This window comes from Fusarium verticillioides, chromosome 5 (genome assembly GCF_000149555.1).
Source record: "Fusarium verticillioides 7600 chromosome 5, whole genome shotgun sequence".
Classification (NCBI taxonomy): domain Eukaryota; kingdom Fungi; phylum Ascomycota; class Sordariomycetes; order Hypocreales; family Nectriaceae; genus Fusarium; species Fusarium verticillioides.
This window is the reverse complement of record NC_031679.1, coordinates 2256705-2275163: the sequence shown is the minus strand read 5'-3', so window position 1 is coordinate 2275163 and position 18459 is coordinate 2256705. Positions and strand designations below refer to the sequence as shown.

General features: G+C 48.8%; 6 protein-coding genes across 16 annotated transcripts; 2 read left to right on the top strand and 4 right to left on the bottom strand.

The window, feature by feature from the left end:
- Nucleotides 1-225: 225 nt before the first annotated feature.
- Nucleotides 226-630, top strand: FVEG_02684 (hypothetical protein; the record flags this gene model as incomplete). The annotated part of the gene is made up of 2 exons (XM_018890118.1): nucleotides 226-454; nucleotides 527-630. 2 exons carry the CDS (start codon nucleotides 226-228, stop codon nucleotides 628-630), a joined length of 333 nt encoding a protein of 110 aa, XP_018746381.1.
- A 56-nt stretch (nucleotides 631-686) lies between these two features.
- Nucleotides 687-2671, bottom strand: FVEG_02685 (hypothetical protein). Its single transcript, XM_018890119.1, has 2 exons — nucleotides 2014-2671; nucleotides 687-1957 (listed from the first exon to the last, which is right to left on the bottom strand). The coding sequence occupies exon 2, from the start codon at nucleotides 1760-1762 to the stop codon at nucleotides 1229-1231; it is 534 nt and encodes a 177-aa protein (XP_018746382.1). The 5' UTR covers nucleotides 1763-1957; nucleotides 2014-2671; the 3' UTR covers nucleotides 687-1228.
- Nucleotides 2672-8229: 5558 nt separating this feature from the next.
- On the bottom strand, nucleotides 8230-8772 carry FVEG_02686 (hypothetical protein; the record flags this gene model as incomplete). The annotated part of the gene is made up of 1 exon (XM_018890120.1): nucleotides 8230-8772. The coding sequence occupies one exon, from the start codon at nucleotides 8770-8772 to the stop codon at nucleotides 8230-8232; it is 543 nt and encodes a 180-aa protein (XP_018746383.1).
- An 890-nt stretch (nucleotides 8773-9662) lies between these two features.
- Nucleotides 9663-10673, bottom strand: FVEG_02687 (hypothetical protein; the record flags this gene model as incomplete). The annotated part of the gene is made up of 3 exons (XM_018890121.1): nucleotides 9663-9923; nucleotides 10409-10494; nucleotides 10601-10673. 3 exons carry the CDS (start codon nucleotides 10671-10673, stop codon nucleotides 9663-9665), a joined length of 420 nt encoding a protein of 139 aa, XP_018746384.1.
- Nucleotides 10674-11784: 1111 nt separating this feature from the next.
- On the top strand, nucleotides 11785-17972 carry FVEG_15117 (hypothetical protein). 8 transcript variants are annotated; one of them, XM_018904217.1, is made up of 5 exons: nucleotides 11785-11920; nucleotides 12052-12171; nucleotides 12249-14430; nucleotides 14505-17231; nucleotides 17293-17972. In XM_018904217.1, the coding sequence occupies exon 3, from the start codon at nucleotides 12761-12763 to the stop codon at nucleotides 13157-13159; it is 399 nt and encodes a 132-aa protein (XP_018746390.1). In that variant the 5' UTR covers nucleotides 11785-11920; nucleotides 12052-12171; nucleotides 12249-12760; the 3' UTR covers nucleotides 13160-14430; nucleotides 14505-17231; nucleotides 17293-17972. The 8 variants fall into 8 exon arrangements, with proteins under 8 accessions (XP_018746390.1, XP_018746389.1, XP_018746391.1 ...); XM_018904216.1 differs by having other exon boundaries at nucleotides 11785-12171; nucleotides 14505-16481; nucleotides 16555-17231; XM_018904218.1 differs by lacking the exon at nucleotides 12052-12171.
- FVEG_02688 (hypothetical protein) lies at nucleotides 16361-18053 on the bottom strand. Of its 4 annotated transcripts, none has more exons than XM_018890123.1 (3): nucleotides 17255-18053; nucleotides 16963-17157; nucleotides 16361-16896 (listed from the first exon to the last, which is right to left on the bottom strand). In XM_018890123.1, exons 1-3 carry the CDS (start codon nucleotides 17700-17702, stop codon nucleotides 16856-16858), a joined length of 684 nt encoding a protein of 227 aa, XP_018746394.1. In that variant the 5' UTR covers nucleotides 17703-18053; the 3' UTR covers nucleotides 16361-16855. The 4 variants fall into 4 exon arrangements, with proteins under 4 accessions (XP_018746394.1, XP_018746396.1, XP_018746393.1 ...); XM_018890125.1 differs by having other exon boundaries at nucleotides 16361-16850; XM_018890122.1 differs by having other exon boundaries at nucleotides 16361-16827.
- Between the last annotated feature and the right edge of the window lie 406 nt (nucleotides 18054-18459).

The window sequence follows — 18459 nt, the reverse complement described above, 5'->3', positions numbered from 1 at the left end:
ACGGCAGCGGGCTCCGTTTACTCCTCTATACTTGGAACACTTGGGACTCGGCATTCTCTGAACAAAGAAGTTACTCTAAAATAGCCAACTACCACTCAACCTGACGCCTAATATCCGCCCACGACCTCCGAAGACATCCTCAACGTCCTGTGGCCTACAGACATATCCTGAGCTGCATTGGCCGAGCGAGTCTGTACTCAGGTTACTCCCGTAACGACTGTCAACATGACCGCCGACTCCTCCCTTGTTGACCTCCATGATGCTTCCATGTCTGATGACAAGGACGATCTGGATTCGCTCCCATCCATATCTACCGACGACATTTACTCCGATACCTCCGACACTGATGCTCAAGCGGAGTGGGAGCGCAGCCTCGAACAACTACAATTGATACTGACAATGATGATTGTGCCATGGATGGGTAAATACTTTGGTCGCAAATTCGCCTATTGGAGTGAGTAATTTGTTTACTGACTTATATCACCATCTATCCAAGATGAGGAGTATTCTAACTAATTGCTGTTAGGTTGGTCACGATACATGGAGTGGGCGCATAACGTCGATATTCGATTGACGAATAAGGCGACCTTCAAGGCGGCGGGCGTTGTGGAAACAGCGGCAACGTTATAGACATACTTCAAACCAGACGATCCGATCTCGATATGAATGGATGACCTGAATAACATGCATGGCTTTCATAAGGTGTTGGGGTATAAATATGCATATGTTTTCTTTCTTTCAATAATATATGATTCCAAATACGCTTGTTTTGTTCCTCCTGTCAACCAAGAGACTCTAGCACGAACCCATTGTACTAACAACCAGATATCCCAGTGAAATGCTGAAAACCAAAGCCGTCCTTGTATTAAACTTTCATTTTCTGCATGATCGTTGCCCTTGATCCAACACCTGTTCTGAATGAACTACCCGTCCCAACTCCCCTTCCAAAATACTAATACATCTAACAATCCTGGTATAATAATACTTAATGCTGAACGCTCTCTATATCCTAATGCAACTTGATACCGGCACTCAAGAGTCGGTGATGCCCTAGGGCGGTTTTGGTGTAACGGAGCTCAGGGAAGCACATACATCGTGTTCCACAGAGTTTTGTGGCCATGACGCTCGCGCTGATGGTATTAGAGCAAAGAACCAACAAGATCATGACCGGACCCCTTTAACACGGCTGAGCCGCTATGTTATGGGTTTCTGAGGTGTTTAGTGCTCATCAGACGCTTGAAGAAATCTGAGACATTGATGGCCGTGAAGCGGCACTGCGAAGAGAGCCGAACTGATTGCGTGCAGTTCTGATGGTCAAAAGGAGACTTCCAGATACGCAGGCGAACAGGAACCATATGAAGACAGTGCTTGCTTGCAGTCGACGGCACCGTCCCTCATCACTCCCTGAGCCCCAGCCGATCCAGTCTCCAGGCAGAGCTTTGGGGTTAATATCTCCACAGTTGACGACACGCAGCTTTGCCGCAAGAACAATGGCACCGATGAAGGTGAAGAGGACAGCTATGCCATCCAACGGTAGCTGCATGAGTGGCTTGTCGAGAGCTGAAACAAAGAAAGCGAGAAGGCCGATGATGCAAACGATCCAGCAGACAATGGCGATAAACATGATAAAGTTGACGGCAGCCGTTGCAGAGCCTGCGGCGTCGATATTTGACGCCATGACGTTGCCGATGAGAGCCGTTAGGAGGAGTGTCATGAGCAGAGCGACGCTGCGCAGGATCATTTGGATGAGGTTGTATCGCATGGTGGGCAACGGATGCTGGATAGCAGTGCTTGGTAAGGTTGATACGAGGTGCAGAACAGTAGTAGTAGTAGCAGTAGCACAACAGCCGTAGCACTATTACAGATGTCGAAGCGACTGCACAGACTATGGTTATGCACCTTGTCCAAGGAGCTGATGCGAGTGATGGAAGTGGTGATTTGCGAAGGCAGTCTGGACCTATGATTGATCGACAGCAAAGCTGGAGCAATGCGGGGATGAAGATGTCTAGTTACCTCAGAAGGCTGCGATATTTGGTGGAGGATACCTTACATGTGGAGTTGAACTGAGTCGTTTTGATGCGGTGCTCGAGGCGTCTGGCGATAGGGTCGTGGTGGGTTATATCGTTGTTGGCGCATTGCCCAAGCAACCGTTGAATAAACTCAGCAAGGGTAGCTGAGCTGTTGCAGGGGACAAGGGCATCATCTATCTATCTACCTTACGTATGTTATGTTTAAAACTCTCACATAATTATTTTGTTCTAATCGCCCGATTGATTATCGATACGAATACGCTACTACATGAAACCAGATTCTCAGACGACTGACTCTCATACAATTCGTTTGCAGACGTATGATCAAGTCAGAGTTTCTGTTGCATCATCAACAACGCTACCCATTCGGCGTGAACCAATCAAAACCACGCATGCCCTGCAGATGAGTTGACATTCCATAACCGCTGGCATTGAGTCAGCCCGACTTTGAATTGGAAAAAACATGGTCGATTGGATCATATGTTTGCCGCATTCTTCTCAAACAGCTGTGCCATGAACGGTTCATATATATTCACAGCAAAGCTCAACGCTCTGTCTGCATGTTGATCCAATCTTTGGCCAAACAAAGTCCATGCTGTGCTGTGCCCTATAGTCGCATGACACCAATCATGGCGGTTACGGTTGCCAGGTGAACCAGGCAGATGTATATATATGTAGATGTAAATTAAGGTACCTTACCTAAGGTTAGTAGCTACGGATAGACCACTGATAGTCCGCGGAAGTAAGTGATTGATTACGGGCGGCCAACACGTCCCGTGGCCGTGCTCGGGAATATGACAGGTGATGATCACAAGACAGAATCAGACATCGGAAGCAACGATTAGCTACTATTACTGTTCTCAAGGAATCCTACTAAGCTCCAAAGAAGTCAGTCTGCTACCTAAATCACCAGTCCGAACACGGTGCAACCAAGAACAAGGGTAATTCCGTCCCTCCCACTCCCAGTCCTCCCCGTTATCCATCCATCCACTGGTCGAAATACTCGATGTCTGAGCGCATCTGCATACGTACCAAGGCATATGTAGTACTCAAACCTTTGATCATTCTCGAAACCACAACTAGCATCGCCCAATCGTAATCCATGCCTGTCTCAGGATAGGTGCATACTTTACATACCAAATCTCGCCTTCAGCCAGATAAATGGCTTAGACAAGGTTTCGACATCCTCCGTCTTCAGCTAGCCTTGGTGAAGCCATTATGACTCTGGGCCACTGAATTGAATTTCTCTCTCCGCTGATGGAGGAGGCACTGCTATCCGACATGGGCTCATCCGTCCTCCTGGGACCCATCGATACATCCCTACGCAATCAAGACCATCTGGCTGTCGAATCTCGGTGGCGTCTTTGCCATTCCAACCAGCCGGCTCGAGAAAACGCCCATGGGATGAACACAGCATGACAAAACGAAGCAATTCGCTACTGCGCACCCATCACAAAGAACCCTTCACCGCTCTCGCGGCTTGGCTGCCCCGTTAAACCATCTTCAGATCTAACGTTCGCATAGTCTATCAGCCCTCATTGTGTCTTTCACTGTTTCACTCAGCTTGAGACGGGTGGGGCTTGCTGTCGATCATTCAGCTGGTTGAAACATCAAACATGTCTTCTTGTGAACTCAGTAACCAACGAGATCGCCCATGACGTTGGGGTTAATTGTTAGGCTGGCGCTTGATTCAGAAACAGTACATATGCATGCCCCCAGATGTAAAAGACGTGCTACCACTGTGTTTTAGATAGGCCGAATGGCGTTCCATGGATCTGTAAGACTGAACGAGCTCATCTACCGTAGTACCTATCTAGTGGATCACGAACCCCGACAATTCACGGCAATCTGAAGAACCAAGGCCCAAGATGCAAGTCGTAGCTAGGTAGGTCAGCTGCAAGACATCGTTCATTAAAAAAAGGCGGTCAGTGCAGTGGCATGCATAGCGCCATACTGACTGTGTAGCAGCAGCCCAGGTCAACATCACTTTACGCCATCCATCCATTCATCCCTCGTAATTCTTCCCCTCAATGCAACACCCACCGCTGCTCGCTCGTTGTTGGACAAGGTCACCCTTGCTGCAGCTGTCAATCCCTTGTGCCGACCAGGATAAGATACCTGGGTAGATCCGCTGTCATGATTCACAGCAAAAAAAGAGCCTCATCAACTTCATCAGTCGGATAAGTAGGCATTGGAGAAACAGCTTGGAAATGCCAATGCCTTGGTAGATTCAGTAGCGCGGCGGTGTTACTGCTCACCGCTTCGGTTCACTAAAAGACGTTGCTCCCACGTACCGAGCCACTGGGCTCGCCCACAAAGTTTGTTAATCATGTCATGTCCGCGGCCACTTAACAGAAATCTAGTAGCTGCCGCCCATATAGAGGTTTTGTCAGCATCACTAGCAACTTCGCCCAACCTTTCGGGTCCTTACGTACCGCAGATTCGGAATATTTCATGCCCATCCCCGCCGTATCGGGCTTAAACTCGCGGCTTAGGGCCAGAGAACTTTCCGCATTCGACATCACCCCTTTCTCTAGGCCTCTTACGGCAGGTTTGGACTCGGTGTACTGGATACATGGGCGTTGGCTAGCAGCGCCCTTTGGCGAGAGGTGTGAAGCAACTCTTAGTTGCTTAGCGTCAAGTTAGTTAGGCATTCCATTTTGCTCGGTCTCGCTTCCGCCGTCATGCTCTTCGCACTGCCTGACTTTCCTCTTTGAATCAACACGCATTGCCTCTTCCGGAAGTCTTCTGGAAACCCCATCTTCACCTCCATAGCCGCTCGCTTGATACACTCACGTCATGCTCTACTAGGCTTCCCCGAGTATTAGAGTTTCCAAACATCAAGTTACCGAATTTTCCGGACTCTCCAAAAGCTTCACTGCCAACGAAAATGCACAGGGCTTGGCTTGGCCTGGCTTTGAGACGCCCATAACTTAGTAGGTGTTCCCCGAGCCTCGATTCTACGCTACGCTTCAACAGGCTTTACGGGCACAACATCAGATAAAACACAATACGTAGTGGGATCGTGACTGTCGGTAGTGATATTTCGAGATCCAAACGTTTGAACTAAGTGCCTTTACCGAGCCTCAAACCGGGAATACCTGTCTTTGGTGCCGGAAGCGACGGACAACAAGCAAACACGATATCTAGTACCACTGGGGCAACTGTACTTTTCTTCACCCATGTGCTGCATGCCAAAGTAGATCGTTTCACTCAACTGGCTTCTTGATATTGGCTGGGGAAGCCAAGCATTTGATGCACATCACCTCGACCTCGACCTGGATGCTTTTGCTTTGCCTGCTGGCCCCCGGAGCTCAAGTCCGCCATTCTGGGCATCACGATGGTCAAGATCTGGGATTAAGTTTGTCTGGCTCAGGCCTGCTAATGGTCTGGAGATATACTTTCCTGGCGCGAGCGCTACAACGTCCTTTCTCCGACATCTTCAAGCAATCAGCCAAGCGGCCGCTGCTCATCATATCTATTAAAGGGTGCAAAGAGGATCATCGGTGGCTCAAAAAGTGAATTACCAGTACCGGTAGGTTTGTTCCTTATTCAGCCTCACAGACTACTGGAGCTCCTGGTGCACCCTCCTCCTCTGACGGTGATATTACCATGACGTTGCTCCAAGAGCGTCAACCCGTATCTGGATGCCTGGGCTCTGAAAAGGGCAATCTTGTGGCGCGACGTTATTGAAGCGGCGTTGTACAAACGCTCAGCTCCCCTTTGTGAACCCGAGTCTGAGGCCTCGCGGCAGCCTCTAACGCTGATCCCTTATGTTTTCGTACACTATGTCCGAGCCAGAGTATAGGAATCGGCCTACGCCTCGCCATAAGAGAACATATATATCCCAAGGCAGCACATAAGGGCATTTGTCGAATATGGCCTTGGTGGGTCAAGGTAATGTTGAAGTGAAACGCCTCATATAAATCCATTCCCTCACAAACGTTTGCCTAGAGTAGCCTGAGAGATATCGCAAGATTCACCGCACCTTTACCCAAGATAGGTCTCTACTTGCAACAGTCTTCCAGAGGTACATACTTTATGAGAAAAGTCATCATTGGGTGGTCTCTCGAGCACTTCTCAGTAAATCACGGCATTCCCAAGGTTTGGTCATGGCCACGATTGTGGGACGTTTTAGCCAGCACTGCGAAATACGGCAGAGATGCATGATCAACGCCCAGGCCTAATATCACGGGCGATATAACGGCGGGGCTTCTGCTCCCGCTGCCGCCGTTACCGCCGTTAGAGATAGTCTATTTGGCCGTATCCTGGACGCATGAAACGAGACTTATTCTTTAACGATATTTCAGAGATCTATACGTGGGCTTTAGATGGCGTTTGAATTAGATGACATGCTAATGATATGCACAGTTAGCATAACGTATTCTAGCACATCCAAGCTGGTCTACAGACTGACGAGTACGTTAACTCCTTACCGGCCACGTAAGTAGGTATATAACGATACATGCTGTGTGCTGCACCCGGGTGCTAGTGACGAACTATCGAGAGTTAGTGATGGAAGGGCAAACTCAAAGACGCAACACCCAACCCGACTAATTCTCAACGTTTATTATGCTGTCATAAGGTCATTCGTTTGAGTTTGATGCTGCGTAATCGTCTTCCCTCGCGCATTCATATCCCTGTCCGAGCCAGTTTGCTCTCATTGATTAAATTACACCCTCCATATTCTTCCAGTGGCGATAAACAAACTTTAAGGGATTTGCTCGTTCGTCATACTAAACAAGATGCACTAACATAACATGACTATACGAGTTCAGCTTGGGCAAATTCAAGTTAATAGGATGGTCCCCTTGAATAGAGCACGATCCCCTAAATTGTTCTATATACACATAAATCCAAACACGAATAGCTAAGATGCTTACTGGTATATCTATAGTATAAAGCATTTTGCAACATAACAAATGGCGGGGGAAAAAATATGATAAGAAATACAAAGATAAAAGTTACCTACTACGGAGACATAACCCAAAAGGGTAATCAACCATAGCACGACAAAAAAGAATTAATAATAAAGAATGGGAAAAAGTATGTGCAGCGACTTCAAAGATACGGGACTGCCAGCAGCCAGAGAAGAAAGAGTTCGGCACAGGCCAGAGAACCTAGGGGCAATGCCGAACAAGATATATACCACAATATCAAGAATTGAGCGAGTGTGGGTTGTGAATGATACGAAGTGCCAGCGAGTCAGGAACAGAGTTCGCAATGACGAAATTGTGGATGCCAGAATTATCCTTCGTGGTTTTGAGACGATGCAACGCGGGCTTGACTTTTGACCAGTCAAGTTGGCTGAAAGAAGCTTGAAACAAACACAAGCCCAAGGTTGGAGAGCCGCGCCACTCCTCGCCACTGCACAACGAGGTTCTGGTTCTGGTTCTGGTTCTGTGGCCCTGCGAGAAGTGTTAGGATGACTGGGCTGCATGTGTAGGTATAGAACACTGTAACAACACCAGCCATTAGAGAGAAACTCGGAGATTGAAGCCACAAGGAACAGAATAGCGGGGCTAGCGGGGCGCCGTGTGAACGATGAATGTTCGCAAGACCCACTCAGTTAACGGGCTCAGGAACCATGGTTTGGAGCGTTGTGGCGGATCATCCAGGGCTGCCCAGTGAGTGGCGTCGATTCTTTCATTATCCTGTCCGTTCAAGTTGGCCAACATGACTTGACATTGCTGATGGCATCATTGGCTTGCAGAGTTTGAATGCATCAACGAGTCGCTGAAAGACACCGTGGGAAACCAGTGTTCCAGGCGAAGAAGGGACAGACTACTGGCTCATTTCCCTCATGGCTCATGAGCCTCACTTCACTGCAGCGGACTTGAGTCCTTGATACGGGCCCCAAGTTTCAGCTCTCGCTTCTTGTCAATTTGCCCACTTCGCTGAGCAGTAGGTATCAATGGGCAGTGAGTCGGAAATTCGGATGTTTGCATCAAGTTTGGGCCAAGCCGTGTTGTCTCTGTGGATATTCAGATGGGCAAGGGTATAGGCGGAACCCTGGCTGGCTCTTCTCTGTCGTGTTTCGTCGGGTAAGAAAGGGAAAGAAAATTCGTCTCTCATCATCCTTCAGCCATGTAGCTGTATTATGCCGCCCGATGCGCAAGAGAAGCCCTTCATATGTACAAGAGCAGAACAAAGGATGCGGAAGACAAAGACGTCTTATGCAATGAGACCCGGTGGGCAATCAAGCATGAGTGTTGTCCCAGTATCGCTTTCGAGCGTCCACTGCCTTCTTAGTGTTGACGCTGTTGACGAAGCGGTCCTGAAAGAAGTTGAAGACAGCGAACTCATCTCGAGTCATGACATACGAGTCGGGTTGCAATTCCACCTTGGACCAGATTCGTTTTAGAGCATTCTCGAGTATCTTGCTGATAGTAGGGTCTGATGAGCCATCAGGGCTTTCACGAGCAATCTCAAGAGCCTGCGCGACGCTGGAGTCGTCTTGATGATGGCGTCTGTGACTAGCAGTTGCGGCGGCCATGTCTTCGGTGTTGAAAGAGTCAAGGGCGGATGTTACGTTGTTGATATTGGAGTAATGTAGGTATGGGGCTTCTTGCTGAAACAGAGACTGAGGCTGTGGCCTTTGGGAAGAGACAGGGCGGTTGGAGGGGAAGCAATAAGGCAGATACTGAGGAGAATCGTGGGAAGTGATGGTCATCATGGTAGTACTTGTACGTCTAATATAAGCAGGCCAAGTGGATGGGGTTGATGCAGGCGAGTCGTGCATGTATCAAAGAGAGACTTCCAGGCTAGGGAGTTGGAAATAGAGCTGCCCTTGTGGAAAGTAGGTTACTTAGACGAGTGGAGAAGTGTGATGGGGGCCCGAGGGGGGGGGGGGGGGGGGCGAGTGGCTCGTGTGGGTTGACAGGCTGAAGGTGATGAGAGTAATGCCTGTCCCAGATCTGGAACAAGGTCTCAAGTGGATCGAATTATGACAGGGGTCAACGCCGTCCTCAAGGTTTGTTCCAAAGAACTGTAATGCGCGGAATGTCCTCTTCTAGGATGGTAGTGGTGTTGTCTGTCGCCTGTGCTGTGCTGTGCTGTGCTGTGCTGTGCTGTGCTGTAGGCGGCACTGGTAGGCCTGGCACGGGTTCGATCCGTCCGTCTCGGGGATTTTGAGTTGGCGAATGTCTTACACCGGCATAGATAGTTGCTTTCACTCTATCCAAACAGAGATCGAGTAATGTCGGTCCTGGTCCTAGCCTTGACTTAGTCTTGGTCTTTGAGAGTTGTTGATGAGGCCCTTGTCACTTTGATCCTGGGAGATGTCCCTGTCCTTGCTATGCTTTGGCTTGTCTTTTTCCTTTCTCGTCCTGTCTGTGTGACTGATGACGGGGGAGTAGCAAGAGTGGCTGATATGTGTATGGATGGAGCTTGTTGATCAAAGGTAATTGAGACGGATGGGCAGCAGCAAAACTGAATTATACAAAATGACAATACAACCCTGCAAGCGTCGATAAAAGCTGAGCAACAAAAAGTAAGTTGATAAGGTGTGTGTTTTGTACGGGTGAATGTGGTTGAGTATGTATGTATGTATGTATGTATTGAAACAGGTTGGTCGAGGAAATCAAACCAGAACACCGGAGTAGGCGGCTTTCTCTTATAGATATCTCCATATCACACAACCGCAATGGCCGACTGGGCTGGAAAGAAACAACTTTGAATCATGGCTTCACTCTTCTCGGCTTCATGAGCGACAAGCTCACCAAGCCGCCACCCTTGAGGTGTCGATAATATCTTGTCGTCGTTTGCCATTGACCGCGTGTTACGTAGGTACGTATTCCACTTTTTCTTTTCCCCTTGGACGCCGACGCCAACGCCATAGTCGCTGCCGTGATCGACCCAGGGCACAGGGGCGTGTGTCTGAAGGACCCAAGTCTGGATGACAATTGTTAGGGAAATAACAACAACTAGCAATAGACGAGAAAGGGGACAATCACAAAATCAAGCAGGGGAAGGGGAGGGGGGTCAAAAGGAAAGGAAAGGGAAAAAAAAGTCAAAAAGCCGCCAAAGCAAAGTGTACGCCGTATTGACTACCCTACTTAGCCTAAGGGAATTGGGTGTACGACAATTTTGGTTTTCTAGTTTAAGGTTTGCTTCCCTTGGCCTAGGGTGTACTGTAGACAAGGGAGGGAGTGTCATGATACACCATGGGTCCAGAAAGGAAATCGGCCCAGCCAAGGATGGACGGAGAATATAGGAGACAAAGCAAAAGCGAAGGCAAAAAAGGAGGCTACGCTGTAACGAGAACCTGGCTGCAAATACAATATGTATGTATGTATACCAGTAACCAGTGGACAGGCCCGAAGTCTAATCGCACCAGAGATCAACACGCTCCAGACTTCAAACTTCAGGCTTCAGACCCTCGTGAGACCAGCTCCAGCGTGACTCGGCCTTGCAAGGAATTTGGGGACTACCTGAGTAGCAGTCGTGGCCTGGGAACCTGACCCTGGTCAATTTTGGTTGATTAATGAATTAGTAACTCAACTACTCAACTCGCAGAGCGCGATGTACCGCCGTAGATCTGCTTCAGATCTGGGTATGTACATACATACATACATATTCATTCCAGTAGTGGCGCGATACTGGTACAACGGGCTTTTGTGTCTTGGACCCGTTGTGTATCATGTCGATAATGCAACCACTAGCAGGTCATTTTCTACGAGACGCCAGTTCAAAGCAGGGCTGACAGAAGGATCAACAGCACAGCGCTCAGAGCATGCCCTGGCGCCTGGCATCTGGCCCCGGGTCTGATGTTGACGTTGAGATTGACATGTAACTGACAGTTGTCAGTTGTGGCGGAGTGGAGTTTGTTTTGGTCTGACCTATCGTCATGGCCCGTCGTGCCCATCCTGTATGTAAGTGTCCGTATGTGCATTCAACGTTAACGTTTGGTGGTAATTGTGTATGCACTGGTTTGCCGGTAAACTTTTGATTCTGGTAGTCCATGATGGAGATGGTACAGTGGGTAGCATGATCCTGACGTCTTAGTCAGTTCTATGTAATAAGGTCTCGCCGAGATATGGATGGATGTATGTAGTACCGACTGGTTCCCCCGTCTGTACTTGTAAAAGTCTCTTTGCGTGTTCTGACTGAAATATGGCTTTTTTGCCTCCCCCCCCTGCTGTGTTTTTCCTTTCTGCTGTGCCTTAACTAGGGTTCCATGATGTTAGTCCAGTCGCCGATTTGGGGATGCCTGAAACAGAAAAGCCCCCGTGGGGTGCTCAATACGGAGCCCAGTAGCGCTTACTCAATTGGTATAAAGGATCAGGAAGGTACATGCCTCTTGGTCTCACAAGCGCGGCGAACCTCAAGTACACGCATGCCGCCTACCCGTGACCGAAAGAGCCACGCTAGTGAAGCAGTAGTTGCCTTGTTGGGCCTGATAGACTTTGGTACAGGGAGCTCGCTCATGTGCACCTCAGTTGGAGCTTGTGAATCTTGAAATGGGGGCCTGAATCTTATACTCCCGCGTTGATGATTTGTGTTGGCTACCTAAGCTCCGTAACCTTCGGAATAGTGCGGTGTTACGGATACAATTCCGTTCTTTGTGTCATCATAAAAATGCGGTGAAGGTTATGGGATAGTAAAGTTTCAAAACACTGGCCAGCGGCGGAATGGATGCTCCCGGGCTCGTGTAAATACTAAAATGCCTGATCTCGTGAGAACATCGTACCAGAAGCACAGCCCATAACCTTGATCGATACCCTTTTGTCTCGATAGCATGCCCAGATACCTACTTTTACTCTACTCCGCACTCTGTATGTAAATCGAGTAGTTGTTCATCACTCCCAGGAGAGAGTTCTATGTGATACATACTCAGCCTAGTCAGCTCAACTCCAAACAGCCCTATGTGTCCTACACAGTTGGTACCAGTAAGTTGTTCCAAGCCCTTGGCGCTTGGTTAACGGCGCCATCCACCTGGCGTCACTGAGGACGACCCTTATACCCACTATGCTTCTGGATTCTTTCTAGTACCAACACCAAGCTTCTCCTTTCCTCCCAGATTAAGCTATAGCCCATTCCTGTGGCTTTCGTCCCTGTCGATTCCATTCCTGAAATTCCCAGACAGCCAGAGTTCAGCCTCTGTGGGGCCAGTAAAGAAAAGCTTTCCTCGCAACATCACGTACGCCATTGATTCTGGTTGTCCCTTTTGGTGTCGTGTCATCATACTCTGTACTTCAGGGCTAATTGTATGTACAGTACTCCGTACCTTGCCTACCTAGCTAGCGTTATGACATCACATCAATTTCCATTGATGGCCTAACTACGGTAGACGCACTGTTGACATCCATCCAGATTTGGTGCAGTGCCAATTACGACACAGCATTTGGGAGCTCGACGGCGATGTGCCGGGAATGCAATGCAGCAGTCGCCACGCCATTGTTGTTCTCTATGTATGTACTTGTAAGACAGCGTGAACAGAATTGCATGCATGTGCATGCAGGAAGGCAAGAATCCCGGCAGGCAACAGGGCCTGTCACTCGGCCGGCGCTTTCACCTCTGAAGAGAGGTTTTCTTTTCTCCTTTTTTTTTTTTTTTATCTTATAAATAGGGTTTATATGTCGTACTTAACACAAACCGCTAACATAATGATTGAACGACGGTTGGGCTGCAACATGCAGGTTGGCTGCTCCTAGCGCACTAGCCTACCAGAAAGTTTTGCACTTTGTTACCTGTACCCGCTCCGACTTTGACAGACAAACACTTTGACGATGAAGAGAGCTCTTTTGCGCAAGGCAGATTCAAAAGATGTGAGCTCCTTACTCCTTACTCCGTACTCCCGTCCGTACTACAATGCTGTACTTACATTTGCTTCCGCTTTTCATACTCCACAACCTCCGTCCTTCCCCACTCAACCCGGGCATGGATTCGGAGGACTCCCTTATCCAAGGGTTGGAACTTTGAGAACTTCGCCTAAAACTCTAAAACTCGCAAACTCCGCCAGCCTCGGCATAGATCATGTTTGGCCAATCCATCCGTCGTGTTGTCCTTTCTTGGTACTTGACAACACATCGAGGTTGCATATGGCGGTTTATGTAAATGTTCACCGACTGTTGCTAACTTCCTTGAGTATGCACTGCTTCGCACATCTGTCACGCGCTTGTCTCTGACGATGGGGCGCTTGCTTATCTAGTCTGGTACTATCCGAACTATATCTGTCGTGGTAATTTGGTTTATTCGAATTTCCTGCCTTGACGGCCATATGATTGAGTCAGCCGTGATACGACTCCTTATCACCTTAAACAGTCTAGCAGGCAATAAAGCGAGCGAGCCGCGTCGACTGGAAAAGAGATCCATGCCATGCCACAATACTTTTCTTCAAAATACTCCAATGTATTTGGCTCCGCTCGGCCGGCTGGCTCAAGACTGGCTTTGATGAACTCTCAGTCGTGAAGACATCATCAATGGTCTGAGGTCCCACAGCAAAAATTCACTTTGTGCTCTCTTACCTATTCAAGCTCCGACCAAACTGTACGTACAATTCTGAGGATCCAAAAGTTTGACTTTATTATGACTCCATCTGGACACACATCTCGTGTATTGGTTGTTCCAGCGTTTGGGGACAGCAAAGTTTATTCGTGTTTAGAGAGTTCTGCTGAATGCCACTATTCCATTGCTCTACCGCTAGATACCTACAGTACTCTGTGTTCCGGGTTATTGGGCGCGTGGTTGTTGCAATCTCTCAGCAGGGCGCCTAATACGGATCATCGCCAAGACACCAAGCTAATGTAACGATCAGTGACACCTCCACTAAGTGGCACTATTATTCCCAGTCTCATTTCCATTTCTCTCCGACGTTGCAGCAGCCTGACTCAACATCGTCATAAGAGTGCCCTGTGACCCTTGAGACAACAACCAACACTTGCCATGTCCGTCCTTTGCATTGAGACAACCTTTTCTTCTCGCCGGCCCGGTAGCCAGTTAATTGGCGGTGCAACAGCACCAAAAGCGTCATTACAAGTCGCAGTTTGGTACACGGACACACTTCCCAAGTTCCAATCGTCAGCTGAGATGGATGAATGCTGGACCGGGCCTCTTCCGCAGTGGTCCACAGACTGTTCCAACTCCAGATCTCTTTGTCCGTCCCGAAAAACATGTGGGGGATCATGATCCATGTGATTGTCGATGCCAACCCTGACGCTTCGGAGTTATGGCTATCCACCTGAACCAGACCAGACCAGGTCCTGGGACCTGGGTGCATGTTGAAGCACGAGAGAATTGGCGAGCTACGCGCCGGGACAACTACATAAGATTTCCGTCCGTAGAGCGGCAAAGTCACGAATCAAAAGGCTAATGATGAACACCTTTAGCCTCTGCCCCCCTGCTTCGGTTTGATCTCGCATCACATCTCACAACCGTCGATGTCACAGTAGCCGACTAAGTTAGTACATAGGACCTTGGCCTTGGCCGTGCTCCTTGCTATCCGTATAGATACGTACTAAATACCTTAGGTAGGAGCCACTTTTTCCCACATGGCATGGCGAATCGCCGCCTGATGGTTGAGCCAGACGCTTTTCTCAGTTTCTGCTGACGGTTGTGACTGTAAACCGTCTGCCAGTCTTAAACAACCATTCATTCATTAATTATCCTGAGTTCCACTCGCCCTGTCATGTAATTTCCACGGACCGTCCACTACTGGGCTAGGCGTGCCCACCGCTGCTTCATCGCCAAACTCTATTGTTGAGCACCAATTGTTCTCCCTGCTTTGTTGGATTGCTTGCCTCCCTGTTTGCTTGCTAAGCCTTTACTACGTCGTACGTGAACTGGATGCTCCACGTTTTGTTTGAGCCGTTGGGTTGATCATTGCAAGGATCCCTTGCACGGGCAATCGCACCCATACATAGTTGATTGCCATGATGCCATCTATCCGTACTCCGTACCTGGCTGGGCATCTCGATTTTTATTTGACTTTGTCTGTTCTCCTACGGTAGACAGCTTATTTTGTCTTACTCACGGCGATTGATTGCCGTTTTAGGACACCACAATAAGCAAACAGTTGCACTTCAACGGCCCGAGTTTCAGGGCTTAGACTAAGAAAAAGAAAATGAGTAGGGGCGAAAACACCAAAAACCCAAATCAAGGTTTGAATCGAACGGTGAATGACATCTCGCGTGCGTCTAAACATTGCAAGGCCAACAGCGGATCGCACTAGGTACATACGTACAGTATCAGGCCCGCCTCTCGGAGCGGCTGTTTGGCGCCGATTGCCTACCTAAGGTAAGGTACCTAATGTAATGCCTAGGTACCTATCATGGAAGGTGATGTACTGTGGGAAATTCAGGAATTCAAGGGAGTGAGCCTGTCAATGTCAGGTTTTGTCTCCAAACTCCAGACCCCAAGGTGGACAATGCCCAGTCACAAGTCTCCTCCATGCATATCATCAAGCCCACCTTATCGAAAACCGCGGAACAAAGCCAACCCTGGTAAAGTTCCCACCGCTAAGAGTCAGGCACTCGAAACAATCGCCAACTTAACCAGCCCGTTATTCCCGCTCGCTAAAGCCCGCCCCGGTTCTTTGATTGATTACTACAGGGGGGTCAACGTTACCTGAACCTTGATTTTGAACCCTGACTTTCTTGTGCTTGCTTGTTGACCTGTCATGCATGGATTCAACGGAAACATGAGCGCCCGGGACTAGCTCCAGTTCTGGATATTCAGAGACAATAGGATCTTTTTACTTTCGCACCATCGAAGCTCTCCACTTCCCCCGAACGGGTTTCTTTCCAGTCTTTTACAGATCCCCGAAATCATGAGGATCCTTTCGCGACTCGCTCGGCCTTTGCTATGACATCGGCCAGGGCAAAGTAAAGTCAATCAGCAGCAAACTGACTCTTGAGCCTGAATCGTAACGCCGTGGGTCAAACACGGTTGAGACAGGTTGCCAAATCCACAACCAACGGCGCCTCCAGAACTTCTAGTCGCCTTCTTTCCCTTCTTCGTCTTGTCTAATGTCCACAATTGACGCCCCGCTCGCTGCTTGAGGTGGTGACCTTGGCGTTTCGAGGCCCATTCTGGAGTTCTAGCCACCACCAAGCATCTCGAGGCAATTACACAATCTCAAACGAAGCCCCATCAGAGCACATGGCGTTGTTCAAAACGTTGCGGTTGCAGACCTATCGGCGCACTATCCTACTCTGGACGAAAGGCACGCCAAGCTTCTTACGACCATCGTTGAAAGTCTGGGCTTCCTCACACCTGTTTCCCATTGTGCCATTCAGGTCACTCCTATTCGATGCCTCCACGTTAGAGTTTCAATGGCTTAGGCCATCCGAAGCCGGTTCCTGAATAAGATCCCCGACTACAGTAATTCTGTTGGCTGATCACTGGCTCGGCGCCGCCGATTTTGCTGGATCTGTCTATGGCCCATATGTTTCATCCTGTGTGGTTCAGCCACGGGAAACAAACGCTCAGATCCAGATGTGTGCTTCAGAGGTAGGGAGTTGTACTATACAATCAGGTCTATTTATCAACAATTCCAGCCAACACCAAGGACTGACTACACTAGTTATACAAATATACAAATACCGTGTAAGTGGCTTACACTCCAAGCCAACCGTTTCAGAAATGGAGCGTTTCTGTGTTTGGAGGCTTGTGAGTTTCCAGTCTCGAACCGTTATGATGCCATCTTTGACCAGCTAAGCCTTCTTCTTTCCGATCTTATAGCCCCATGATCGAAGGATCTTAACGACCTTGGGTGTTAGGGCGGCCGTTAATGGCACCCGAATGAAGATAAAGCTCTTGTGAATGGCGTACGCCAGCGCCAGCTGAGTTGCTAAACCTGTCGCAGATTGAGTCGTTAGCCTTTCTCACCAACTCAGCAAGCTTCCTCTACTGCCCACATCACGAGCTGTTAGGGGCGATGATAAGCATCTAATGCATGCGCCCAGGGGCAAAATCTAATGATAGTACTCACTAGCATCGGTACGATTGCGTTCCTCAGCCTTCTCGACACCCCATGTGGCCATTTCCATCTTGTCACTGATATCGTCATCGCCAAGTGCTCTCGCCTCAGCCTTCTTGAACGACTGCCAGTAGGTGTGCCAGGCCTCCCGAACAGTATCGGGGATCATCTGCTTGATTGACGACATCACACGATGTTCAACCTCGCCTAAAATGCGCCAGCGGCATCAATTAGCAACCCACTGAGAATAAAGGTCCGCATGACCTCGTTAACGGATCTAGGTGAGGCCGTGACAATATCTTACCGATTTTATCAGCACCGACCATTCTAACAAACAGGAAGCAGAACGGGAAGTCGAGAACGGTCAGCCCGAGGTAGACGCCAACGGTTACCCAGCCGTATTCCTTTGTAAGCTTCTTGAGTTTGGCGGTGAGGCCTTTTGGTTCCTCGGCTTCGCCAACGGTCGGCTTCTTATTTGTCTTGCGCTTTGTGGTAAATCGAAAACCGCGTCTTAGTACGCCTTGGAGCATGCTTGGCGTTGTTGTAGAACCGATCCCGAAGCGAGCGCTCCTCAGTCTGGCCATCATACTATCCCAAGGGATGGTCTTCCATCTCAACAGCTGACGCGCGGTCTTGTTTTGCGACTGTGATGTAAAGAGTCTCCTCCATGCGCCACTCCAAGCTGCCTGTTGAGCTTGTTGGCTGAAGACGCGCAAAGGCGCACGCACGCCGCGAACAGGTTGCCTTAACATGATTGTCAAATGAGGTCGTTTTAGTCACAAAATCCAACGTCCTCCTGAGTCGTAGGTTCACAGTCGAAGAGAAGGTGGTTGAGAAACTTCGTGATCGGTCGAAACGGGCGAGAGGCGATAATTAATCGTAACTGGTCGGAGCTTTCGGATTTAATGTGTTGGATTCAAGTAATTACAAGATGGGGGAAACCAGCCAGATTCATAATCAGAACATCGTGACTCTTGATAATGAAATTGCAAACCGTAATAGGTTATCCTGCCGTTTTCTCCCGAACTCGTTTGATAGCAAGCGACCCGTCGTTCGAGAGAAAATTTCTGGAGGTTCGGCGAGGTGACGATGATGCGGAATTGCGCCACGATCAAGTCCAACCTAAGTTAAGCCACCAGTGGTTTTCGTGGCTGTGGTATCACGTGTTTCCTCACCAATACATACCTATTATGTATGTAGGTACACAGCAGCCAGCAACTGAGATCTTCTCACCACAACCATCCTTCAATCTGCAAAGCAAGTGACTCGTTTTGGAACAGTATTTCGGGTGAATAAAGCCTTCAGAGATTTTGCGAAGCTCCTTAGACTTGAGTACATCGTCTGAGCCCCCAAGTCTCGGGCCAGTTTTCAGGATGAGGTTACCAAAGTTGCACGAGCAGAAGAATGGGAAGTGTCTCAAGCTATGATTGCCTGATTCTGAAGTTGATGGTTGTGTAAGAGATCTTTTACCTTTGCCATATATGAGTATGTAAATGTATTGCGGTATTA

What these genes read in the sequence shown, in the direction of transcription:
- FVEG_02685 (XM_018890119.1), bottom strand. Translation starts at nt 1,762, where the DNA reads ATGCGATACAACCTCATCCAAATGATCCTGCGCAGCGTCGCTCTGCTC.
- FVEG_15117 (XM_018904218.1), top strand. Translation starts at nt 12,761, where the DNA reads ATGAAGAGAGCTCTTTTGCGCAAGGCAGATTCAAAAGATGTGAGCTCC.
- FVEG_02688 (XM_018890122.1), bottom strand. Translation starts at nt 17,702, where the DNA reads ATGTTAAGGCAACCTGTTCGCGGCGTGCGTGCGCCTTTGCGCGTCTTC. An exon ending in GGTCGGTGCTGATAAAATCG is followed by an intron (nt 17,158 to 17,254) that starts GTAAGATATTGT and finishes GGCGCATTTTAG; the next exon opens with GCGAGGTTGAACATCGTGTG. An exon ending in ACGCAATCGTACCGATGCTA is followed by an intron (nt 16,828 to 16,962) that starts GTGAGTACTATC and finishes AATCTGCGACAG; the next exon opens with GTTTAGCAACTCAGCTGGCG.